This window comes from Vipera ursinii, assembly GCF_947247035.1.
Source record: "Vipera ursinii genome assembly, chromosome: 1".
Classification (NCBI taxonomy): Eukaryota; Metazoa; Chordata; class Lepidosauria; order Squamata; family Viperidae; genus Vipera; species Vipera ursinii.
The window spans coordinates 22,402,082-22,414,400 of NC_139512.1; the positions used below are offsets into that span (position 1 = coordinate 22,402,082).

Sequence of the window (12,319 nt, forward strand, 5' to 3'; positions counted from 1 at the left end):
AGCTTCAAATAAAATGTAAGTCTGTATAAGCATAATTTACTAAATAAACCATAATTAATTAGGTTCATAAGTCAAGCCATAAACATTGATTTATTAACCACAGTGCCTGGGTGCACACCATTCACTAAACTGCAAGCAAACTATATTATAACAATATGTAGTGTGAATTTGCCTAAGTAATTCTGACAACTTATGCAGGCATATTTGTGAGCAGGACCATTGCAAGTTATGCATTTGCTTTACAATATAGTTGTTTGTCCACATACTTTCCCTTGATTAACCCAGTTTGCTGGGTTCTCATACATACTAAGACAAATCAATAAAATTCAAATTCAAAATATATTTTGCATAATGTGCTAGACTAAATGTCTAGTTTGTAATTTATTTGCTGTGTTCATACAACACATTCAAACAGCTATGACATATGAGATTTAATGCCTTGACAAGACTGCTGTTCTGCTGCCATGAGCCAGGATATGGAATGAGTAAAAGGAGTGAAGTGCCCAGTTTTGACCTTGAAGTGAAGCTGATGAGCTATTGTGATGAGATTTGAGATTGGAGCCCCATTGATCAGCCTGGTATGTAAATGTTGGGGACCAGAGCTCTGAGAGAGACACCTACCTTCTCCATTGCTGGGAGGGATATGCTGCTGGCTTGACTAAAAATTGAAGAGAGAAGGTAAGAAAAAGTCACCACATTAATGGCTGGAGAGAAGAGTTGGAAAAGAAATTAAGTGTGCAGAGCAGTTGGTTCCTGGAGTGGCTTTCCTGAAAAAAGGGAAATGAAGATAGAGACAGAAGCTCCATCTAAGATGAGAAGGAGGAACGCAACTGAGTTTAGGCAGTAGAGGGGAAGAATTGGTTGTTGGTCTCTGAGGTAGGACTGGGCAGAAGATCCTGAGAGAGGTTTTCCCCTCAGTGGAGGAGTCAGCATTCAGCTAAGCAGTTTCATGAGATCAAGTTGTGCTGAGCATCAGACAGTAAAATTCCAGCTCCATTCTTTTCTTCCCCCACAGTCTCTCTTGTTTAGCCCACAAATTGGGGAGGGAATTTGAGTGAAAGTGGGAGGAAAACAAGACTGTTAGCAGGAGAACTAGAGGGAGAGAGTCTCTGGGTGGGAGACTTAGGAGGAAACCTGATTCTGGGTGAACAGGGGCTGTGTTATAAATACTTGTACATAGTTTCACTGTAAATAGTAGAAATGATCTTGTTTTTTTGTGTCAATTGCCTCCTTGCCAAAATACAACATATCTCCAGTTATGACAGCAAATCAGTTACAACGTAGCAGCTTCATTCAAATATGTTAAACTTGTTTTATCTTGATTTGTTTTTGGGAGGTTTACTTGATTGTTTGAACTCAGACCATTTGCTTACTGTATAGTTTATAGTGTACATTGTAGTGTATAGTGTATTGATCAAGCTCAGAAAAATGGTTAATGATTAGGTTAAATGTATAATGTGAATCCAGCTTTAGCCATGGTTTTGTTCTGTACCAGCCTGCTACCGGCCCTGCAGAAAAGGCAGGGACAACCCCTTTACAAACGGCAAGAGGCTGGAATTAAGCCTGCCAAATTTATTAAGATAAAACAGAGCAAAACAAGACACCAACCATGAAACAGGAGCTATGAAACAGGAACTAATCAAGTGGTTGCCTTCAGCAAACCAGCCCTCCCACGCATTCCCCTTTTATTTATTTATTTATTTAGATTTATATACTGCCCTTTCCCGAAGGACTCAGGGCGGTTTACAGGGCATTTAAAAGAAAGTCAATACAAACGTTAAAACAAATTTAAAAAGATTAAATAGAACCCTGAGAAAATTAAAACCCAGTTAAAATTAAAATTAAAAAATTCTCAGCCTGGGCCAGAGAGCTCAAAGAGCCAGGTCTTCAGGTCCCGGCAGAATGAACGGAGGTTGGGGGCAGTCCTAAGCTCCGCAGGCAGCTGGTTCCACAGGGCAGGCGCACCCACTGAGAAGGCCCTATCCCTGGGTGTTACCCGCCGGCAGTCTTTAACCGGCAGCACCCTGAGGAGACCCTCCCTGTGGGAGCGCACTGGACGAAGGGAACTTGATGCTGGTAGCAGGTGTTCCCTCAAATATCCCGGACCCTCGCCATTTAGGGCTTTATAGGTCATCACCAGCACCTTGAATCTCACCCGAAGGGCAACTGGAAGCCAATGCAGCTCGTGGAGTAGAGGTGTTACATGGGAGTATCGGGAAACCCCCATCACGACTCGCGCGCCTGCATTCTGTACCAGCTGAAGCCTCCGGTTGGTCCTCAAGGGCAGCCCCATGTAGAGAGCGTTGCAGTAGTCTAAACGGGAGGTCACGAGCGCATGAGTGACTGTGCGTAGGGCATCTCGGTCCAGGTAGGGTCGCAACTGGCGCACCAGGCGAACCTGGGCAAAAGCCCCCCTGGTCACGGCTCCTATATGGTCTTTAAAAGTGAGCCGCGAATCCAGGAGGACGCCCAAGTTGCGAGCCCTATCAACGGGGGGGGGGGGAACACCTCACCTTTTATACAGTTCAGGGCGTGGCTTCTCTCTGCCTCCTTCCGAGATGCCCCATTGCCTTCCTCTCTTTACTCCTGATTGACTGCCTCCTGCGTCGGGCGTCCTTGAACAGGGCCAGCTGTGGGTCATCTTCACGCTGTCAGGCTCACACAGCTGGGTCTCCGTCGTGACCAGGTGGGAGGGGCCTGGCTGAGGGCTCTCATCAGCAAGGTCTTCAACCCCCTCAGCAAGCTCTTCAACACCCCCCTCCTTCTCTGAGTCGTCCGACCCAACTGCCGAACCCACAGGCTGCCCCTGAATCACAACATGTTTAGCTGTCTCACAGCTAAGGCTGATGCTCTAATGTAGTGTTTTTCAACCTCAGCAGCTTTAGGAAGTATGGGCGTCAACTCCCAGAGTTCCCCAGCCAACAACATTTTGATATTGCCAACTTTGAAAAACACAGCTATAACGCCTGTACTCCTCCCATCTTGTAGCAGAAAAAAAGGCAAGAGCTCCAGGGGTGGAGGTGTTGGTTCAACATACATCTCTGAAGAAGTGAATGGCAAGCTACTTCCATATTGTCTAGAAAACTACACAGACATATCCATGAATTCATTAGGAGATAAGCTGAACTCACAGGAGACTGTACTTTACAGTCCCAGATTGATAGTAGTGCAGGATCCAGCCTGTATGCATATCTGACCATGCAGATATACCCAAGAAAGAAGCTTTAACCAAGGGATCATGAAATACAAATTCTGTGAATTGATGGCAGAAATAATGGGAGTAAAATAAGGCTCCTGCTGCAAAATAGGAGATTAACAATATAGGAACAAAGGTTGATTTTACATATTTAAACATATTTAATACTGTCCATCCTCCAGTTAATTTTAGGGCAGTGTACAATAGAAACAAAATACTTACATCAAATACAAATCTGATAAAATGGCAACATTAATCTCAATTAATGAATCTGAGAGGCAGCTATAGAAATCCTATGATGCTGGTTGGGACATCATAGCAAGATAAGCTATCTGGCAAATAGAATACCTTACCGCATTGCCCCAAATAATATAGCATTGGCATCAGTCATCTTTTGGGGAGGAGAGTTTTGAAGCCCACAGGATTTTCCTTCCTTCCTTCACATCGGAGTCTACTTTCTATTTATCCTCACAACAATCACTTTGTGAGGTAGGTTAGTCTCAGATATTTCATGAGTGCCCATGCATGGGAGTGATAATGGTGGAGTAGGTTTCCATGCTTTCAGTCTAGCATTTTAACCAGCCTACCATATTATGTTGCTTGCTTTAGATCAGGGCTCTCCAAATTTGGCAACTTGTGGACTTCAATTCCCAGAATTCCCCAGCTGGTATAGTATAGTTGGCCAGGGAATTCTGGGAGTTGAAGTCCATAGGTCTTAAAGTTGCCAAGTTTGGAGACTCTTGCTTTAAAAAGGTTTGGAATGATACATATCCATGCAAAAAAAACCTAAATGAAAAAAAGAGTTCTATTTTAGTTGAGTCAGTTTTTCTTCAGCCCCATGCAAAACAAAAACAATGGCTGTGTTTGCATGACAAATTTACCATATTTATCACCTAATTTTCTGTGCATGTGCAACCCATTGGGAACTTGTTCAAAGTTCAGAGAAGTGGGAGACACCATTACTCAACTTGATGCTGTCAATATGCGTTGGAAGTGTAACTCCCAGCATTCCCAGATACCATGCTAAGAATCTAAAGGATCTTAAAATATCTGACTTGCATCCAGTTGGGGAAAGTTGCTTAGGGACAGGAGTCAGACTCCTGAAACCCATTTTTGTAGCCCCTTCTGTTTACCCATCTCTAATCATAATTTCTGAAAATTGCTGGCATAGTTTTCTATTATTTTGAGGTGGGAAAGAATTGGAAGGTGTAGTGCAAACCCTAAACTGAGTGTAAAATAGTTAAAATATTATTTACAATAATAATAATTACAACATTCTTAATCCCGTTCCCCACAGCAACAACCTCTCCCAAGAAATTCTGTTCCCATCCACAAAAAAGCTGTCCATTTTAGCCAGCACTAAATAAGAATTACAAACATTGGTTAGTTCTTTCCACAAGTGTTATTTACAAAAAAGTGCATCAAAATTACTTGGACGGAAATCCCTGACCTTTTTCTGATGCTAATGACCATTATTTGGCACACTAGAAGGAATTAGAATTCTGAATGAGTCTATTACACAGGTGGAATCAGCATGCTTTACATGTAGAAGCAGCTACAAACAGGACAAGGCACAATTGGCTAATTAAATGTTCTGCAGATATTTTGGACTACAACATGTTTTAGCCTTAGCCTCACTGGTTGCATTCTTTATTAAAGTTATAATTGGTAGTGTGGCAAAAACAGGTCACACATTCAGTGTAGCTGTAGAATGGAGAAAGCAAGCAACTATTCTTTTTCCATTGCTGAGAGACAATGATTGGGTGATTAAGAATCCATATGTATAAATAGAAACTCTGACTACAATAAATCACAGTAAATCCAGAATGTCAAATATGAAATTGATGTTTAAAATAAAGTCATGAAATTTAAAACAAAAAACAAGCCAAGTAATTTGGCAGTCCAAAATTCATTGCTAGTCACTTCCGGTTTCAAACAGAAGCACTCTCTTTAAGAATGCAATTTACTTTCTTCAAATCTATACATGATAAATTTTGGTTCCTGAAAATATTAGTAAAAATACAAGCCGTATTCAGATTTAGTATGTGAAGGTCAGCTACTTCTCAGCCCTGATGTTTATAATCCTTAATAATCATATGAAGCTTTGCTGCTGTATGTACAGACTATTGGAATTTAAGATTCTTAAGAGGAATGTTCTGCATGCAAAGAATGTTCTGCGACCAACTAATAGCTTGTCCTGCAAATCAAGACATTTTTTCCTGTCCTCTGCAGCCATTAACACTGCAGTGTGGATGCTGAGAGTAGAAATCACTGGTGCCAGACAGCATCAGAATTTTGGAACTGTTCTTTGTTTTTTCATCAGTTTTCAGACCATATAGCCTTATGTCGCAACTTTTCCATAGTCCTTGACTTAAGACCACAACTGGAATCAGAATTTCCATTAATAAGAAGGGCAACTGTTAAGTGAGTTGTGCCTGATTTTACAATCTTTTTTTTGCCACAGTTGTTAAGCAAATCACTGCAATTGTTAAATAATTTGACTTCCCCCATTGACTTTGTCGGAAGTCAGCTGGGAAGATTGCAAATGACAACCATGTGACCCAGGAATGCAGTAACCATCATAAATACATGCTGGTTGCCAAGCACCCAAATTTTGATCATGTGATTGTTGGAATGTTGCAATGGTTGCAAGTGCAATGACTGATGTTAAGTCACTTTTCTCAGTGCCATTGTAACTTCAAACAGTTGTTAAATGGTTGTAAGTTGATAACTGCCTGTACAATTATCCCTTTTCTGTCTTACTGACATTGAGATGATTACCATGAGAGTGGGACAATTTGGGGGTGAAGAGAGCTATCTGTGGTTTCCCGTTAAGAGTCAAGCTGCTTCTTTACCACTGACCCTTGCTCTGGTGTTCCTTTGATTTTTCTTCTCCATTTCTGATGTCTACCTACTCTCTTAAACTTTCTCTTCTAGTGTTTGTCAGCTGAAAGGCCAGTGAGTTTCTAGTCTAGCTATCCTAGAAACTGGCAAAAAGGTGATGTTTGGGCTACCATTGTTCTTTTGAATGGATCTGGGGAAAACTGGGAGGATGTACACTTTTCCAAATTTCCTTCAAAGTATGTTCATATTAGTACTGTCTCTGAAACTTCAGCAGTGGGTGGAAGATTTTGGCATTCAGGGCAATGGATAGAAGGCTCATGGAAAGTGAATCAGTTGTATGGTGGGGGATAATAGATGAAACCTCTTTAGGCTGTGTTGCCCCCTCACACCATTCCAAACTATTATGCAAACCCCCAAAATATAAAGTAAGGCACTTTGGGATTTATGCTTGGTATGTTTCCACACAGCTTAATTCTGTCTTTTTGAGAGTAGTAGTGAGATTATTTTTGACCACAGAGCAAACGGCATTAAAATAGACAAAATGTTCACCTTTCTATAAAGTGCATAATTTTGCATAAACAGGTAATTAAGTTAGCCCGCCCCCCAAGTGCTATCTACACCTTTTGGTGACTATAAAATTTGCTATCCAATTGCCCATCCTTATCCAATCTCTATTGCCTTTGTTTCAAGTCATTTTGGTCATCTGACTTTCCCCTAAAGTAATAGGTAATAGCAAATTGTACATGTATTGAGCTGAACCTACAGTCCAAATAAGTAAGGAAATACTATTTTAACACTGGTACAGCTAGCTATGACTTAAGAAGTTTCACACATAGGCTGGTGATGAGTTGAAGGTTATGTCTTGCAATACAGCAGAAAATAAATGGTCAAGACACATTTGCTCTGTAGTTAAGTGCAAATGGAGAAAGGCACTAAGATCCCAGCTGAGCTGATGATCCTACATTGGAGGTCAGATTCTTGACTATTCTGCCAAGATTGGCTATTTTTTCTTCTAACAGATAGTTCTTCTTCTCCTCCATCCTTTGCCTCCGTTCTGTCAACTCCAAAGCTTTTAGCAGCTGAGCATTTTCAACATAGAGATCCTTCACCATTTCATCAGCTTTTGTGTTTCTTACAAGCTGAAACATAGTTAAGAAAAAATGCATTGGTTCCACACTGAGGACAAAGCAAAGAAACAAATCATGCACTTTCTAGTTGTGGCTAAATTCAGTATTACTTTTTAAGCTGTCTCTGTAAAGGGTCTATATTGTAGTCATCCTTTTGTATATTGTCTAAATAAATTTAGTAGACAAATGATTAATAATACCAAAATATCTGAAATGCACTGTGATACAACGGGAATAGATAGAATCTGAACTTACCAGAGATAAACAGTTGCATTAATTTAAATAGCTTGGTCTAGGACACAGGTCTGCAACCCGCGGCTCCGGAGCCGCATGCGGCTCTTTCAGCCGTCTCCTGCGGCTCCCAGTCCTCTGCCATGTGCAGTCCAAAAAAAAAAAAAAAAGTGGGACTAAAAAAGTTCAACCAATAAATTCAAATATGCAGGGTAGGTGCATATCTCACCTTGGCTCCACTCTTCAGTGAAACCGTGTTCTGTGCATGCGCGCATGTACGTGCATGTGCACACATTTTTTGCGGCTCCCAGTTTTTCCTTTTGTGAGGGAACTGGTTCCGAGTGGCTCTTTCACTGTTTCAGGTTGCTGACCCCTGGTCTAGGACCAGGCTAGAAACTGGGGGACCATGAGTTCTAATTCTCCCTTAGTCATGAAAGCCATGTAGGTGACCTTGGGCCAGTTATTTTCACTCAGCCCAACTCACCTCACAGTGTTGTGAGGAAAATGTGAGGAGGAAGGGATATTAAATATTTTGCCACCTTGAATTGGTGGCATATTAATAAAATAAATACATAAAATTCATTACAATGATATTTTAACTATCCTAGATCTTTGGGAAGGATCCAATAATCAGAAGTTCCAAATCCAGTCAAAATATTGGGTGGATTATGCGGAAATAACAATAATGCTTTAGCTACTATTTTTTATCCCCATAATGTTATGTCTGACACAAGTGTTGATACAAGCATGTACCATCCAGAATAAATAACCAACAAGTGATCATTTAGCACAATTAGAAAGAAATAGTTTGGGACTCATCCACCATGAAACCTATTTATATTTACATAGGATTGAGATGAGGTATTTTGATATCAACCCCTAAAAGTCTCATTCTGCATTTACACAATATATTAAGCCATGATTTGTATAACCCTAGTTTATTTAAACCACTACTGCCTGCTTTTTTCAAATCGTGCTAAGACAAAACTATACTTGATTTCATTTTGTTTAAAGGTATTTTTGCCTCATTCAAAATACTGTATCTAGTAACAATTTTTGAAAGCTCTAGGGAAGAGAGCTTTGACTGTATCAGAATCTGTCTGCAACAATATGCATCTCTATGCTGTCGGGAAAAACTTGTTAGAGACAAGAGACATCACATCACAAAATCTAGACCATAGAACAAGTACTTACCTACCATTACCCATTGCAATGAGGGTCAATCATGCAAGCAGTCAAGAAGAACAGCTTGCGGCTGATTGGCCCCGACCCACTTTTAGTGCCATTCTTTTATACCTTAAAACAGTAACCAGAGTCAGCTCCTTGTTCTTGTCCTGACCATAAGGTTTCTACACTTGTTCTCACCACAACTTTCCACATTACCGTTTTGACATGTACCGTTGCAAAAGGTGCCCTGTTTGCAAGGGTAATTACTCAATTCTCATACCCCTTGGCCCCCCTCATATTTATAGGAAAGAACCAGAAAGCATGGGACCTGAAGAAATGCATATAGACCACAATCTTACAAACCATAGCACTCTGCAGAAGGCCATAATTTAAACTTTGGTTCAGTATCTCTCAGGCACAGGGGCTTTTCTTGATCAACAAGTCCTTAGATCTGTCAAGAAGGTGCTGAACCAGATATAAAAGATATTGATAGATACGTATTTTTTCCTTTCATAGTGCTTGGCCAGAGCGCTAGCTGGTTTCAAACAACACATTGTCAAACATTATGAATTAGTGTGAATCCAGCCTTAGATTGTAATGTTACCTCAAACTTTGCGCAAGGAAAGGTATTATCTATGGATCATGGCACAGTGACCCTAGACTTAGAAACCACTTAAAATTCTCACCTGTTCTTTCAGCTGGTTGACTTTATCCTGGAGAAGCTGTTTTACCAGCCTCAACTGTTGTTCAACATCCATCATGCGTTTCTCCATAGTCTGCAGTAGCTGCTCATATCCACCCTGTAATGGAGCACGTGTGCATGAAATCAAAATTAAAATATTCAGAAGATCTTGGTGATTGGCTGGGTTGGGTTTTTTTTTGCAACATAAACTTTACAGAGGAGGAAAAACATTGAAAGCAAGAAACAGAAATAGTTGGGTTATTTGTACAGATAAAAACAATATTCTGAAAGCAAAGCAAGCCATAAACTGCACACAAAGACACAGTCTTCTTACGTACATGTGATTATTCCAAATCTGCTTAGTTGATTATTAGATTTGTTACAATCAAAAAAACTCTTGGCAGCTGGCAAGATTACTGTATATTAAAATGTCCACAATATAATATTAATAGGAAAAAACCCTATATACAGTATATAAATACAATACATACAAAAATCTAAAAACAATGTTTAAAATGAAAGTAAGCAGATGGTAGCAATCACTGCATTGGTGTAGTTTTCCACGGAACAGGAATGTCAAATACTGGGCAATATGGTAGTTATCAAATATATTCAGATACAAGAAAAGTGTTTAAAGGAATGGGCACATTCCAGCCTCTTTCAAGAAGGTCATCATGCATACACACAGGAAAACAGCAGAAAACTGAGCAACAGGAGGGTTTTCCATCAAACTGAATGTGAAGGCTTTACAACTAATCCTTTGTGCTACCATTTTTCCAGGATGAACCAAGCACATATGCTCTACTTTTTAATGGATGATGGAATGATGTGGGAGAGATGTTGAGAATCTGAAACTGAAACTAAAAAAAGCTTAAAAGCCCTATTGGATCAGCCCAAAGTCTACTTTATTAGCATCTCATTTTCCCATTGCAATCTGCAAGAACAAACTTGAAGGTAGTAGCTATTTCTAATTGTCTATCTTGCCCCTAAATGGTATTCAGAACTAAGGTCTCTAAGTCGAGTTTGACTCTGGTGATTTCATGGACATGTCCATATGGTTTTCTTGTCAACAGTGGGTGGGTGGTTTGCTGCTGCGTTTGTATGACTTTATGGTCAGGTCTATGGCCTTATATTTCCTGGTAGCCTCCCATCCAAGTAGCATTAAATTTAACATTGCTTGGCTTTCCAGGAACAAACAGTTAAATAAGTTCTGCCAAAACTGCATTGCTTCTACAGATGTTGGGTCTGTGTTAATTGTTGGATCCTAGTACAGTAATTAAAAAGTCACAAGGAGTCAGGTCCAGACTTAATAAAATATGTGCACAATATATTAAATTTGGATAAAAGTTAAGTTTCAGGGTTTTTTTTGTAGTTTAGATTATTGTGCAAACCCATCCTGTTTTGGTCAGGTTGAAGTATTTTGTGAAATCAGAGTAGAGTGTTCAGGATTCATATCAAATGGGTTATGGAAACATGCCCAACTGTCATCTTAATTATTTGGACACCATACCCTTCAAAATCTTTGCAGAAATTGAGGAAGTGGAAGCAGCTGTAGTGTTGTTTTCGATGAGCTGAACAATTTCTATCTGTTTGATAGTTTCTACTTAAAGCAATAATCATCTTTCATTGATTTATGGATAGTTGTGTTGCCCGGAAGGGTCTCCAGTCTCCAGTCTGCCATGTGAAATTGAGCACTTTTCTAATAGCAACTTTGAAGTGAAAAGCTTGAGCAGAATTGCAAGGGAATTTATTTCAAGTAGCAGCTTGGGGTCTTGTGCTGCATTCACACAATACATTAGAACCAAACTAGCTAACCACATTTTAACTTAGCATATTGTGTAAAACCAGCCATTGTGCTTAGTATATAGATTTAATAGGCCAAAATTGGATTGAGTCTCAACTATGTTTTACTTAGCCATATTATGTGAACATAGTTCCTCTCTCGGCATTAGGGATAGTTATGAGATAGCCCCCAGACCTCACAAAAGAATTAGCATTCCCAGAGGCCATTGCATCATTTGAAACACCTGTTTTTTTTCATAAAAAGTACATCATTTGGTATAAAACATCATTTAATTGATTGCCATTTAATTGATTCCAAACTAAGTTGGCAGACTCTTCTATTTTGCATCAAACAAAACAGAACATAAATTCTGGCAATGGATCAGCAGTTCTTTCCAGCATAAACTCAAGAAAACAAGCTGAACTAAAACTATTTATATTTTCTGTAGAAATTTTGAATATAAAAGTCTGCTGGATTAGGCACAAGGCACAATTACAGCAGCCGGCTACGTCTCTGGAAAGAGTCTCCAGACAGAGTCTCAACGCAAGTGGCTCTGACTCATTCATTATTCACCAGCAAGTGGTATTCAGAGATGTGGTGCCTATCACTCTGAAGGTCCATGCAGACTTATGCTGCATTCAGTTTTCTAATCCTTTTTTTCTTTGTGTCCAGTTCTCAGAGACTGCCTTGCCAAGCCCTTACAGTTTTCAAAGGCAAGGTTTTTCAGAAGTGGCTTGCCACTGTCTCCCCTTCCTAGGGCTGAAAGTAAGTGACCAGCCTAGGTAGCATTGTGCCTAAGGCAGGACTAGAACTTTGTCTCCAGGTTTCTAGCCTTAACCACTACACCAAACTGCTCTTAATCCTCTTTTAAAAATGTCCAGATTAGTGGCTCTTGAGATGGTGTTCTATTAATAATTTTGATTTGATCATTTTGGTTAGTCTTTCTGCATCCTTTTCAGAAATATTATACATTTGGTAAGATGTGACAGCTCTCCACTCACAATATTTCAAGTGAAATCAGACCCCAGATTTTGTAAAGATATTCTCTTTTTTAAAAAAAGTTTTTATTATTATTTTTTATTCTCTACATACATATGTTAATTTTTCAAACAGCATGCGAGCTGGGTTCATAACACGCTGATACATATACACATTCTACTCTTTGGTTCTCTCTTCTAACCATTTGTAAAATAGGTTCCAGCTTTTGTAGTATTCTGTTTCTTCTTTTTCTTTTAATCTCATTGTTAATCTGTCCATCTCTGCACATTCCAATATCTTCATTACCTCTT

At 39.6% G+C, this 12,319-nt stretch overlaps 1 protein-coding gene across 3 annotated transcripts in view; it reads right to left on the reverse strand.

Moving 5' to 3' along the window:
- Positions 1-3,369: 3,369 nt before the first annotated feature.
- Positions 3,370-12,319, reverse strand: part of NIN (ninein) — a 119,208-nt gene continuing 110,258 nt past the window's right edge. For all 3 annotated transcript variants that reach the window (XM_083349960.1, XM_083349962.1, XM_083349961.1), the window contains 2 exons: positions 9,252-9,365; positions 3,370-7,179 (listed from right to left, as the gene is read on the reverse strand). In XM_083349960.1, the coding sequence (XP_083206086.1) occupies positions 6,973-7,179; positions 9,252-9,365 (321 nt within the window). In that variant the 3' untranslated portion in view covers positions 3,370-6,972. The remainder of the gene's footprint in view (positions 7,180-9,251; positions 9,366-12,319) is intronic.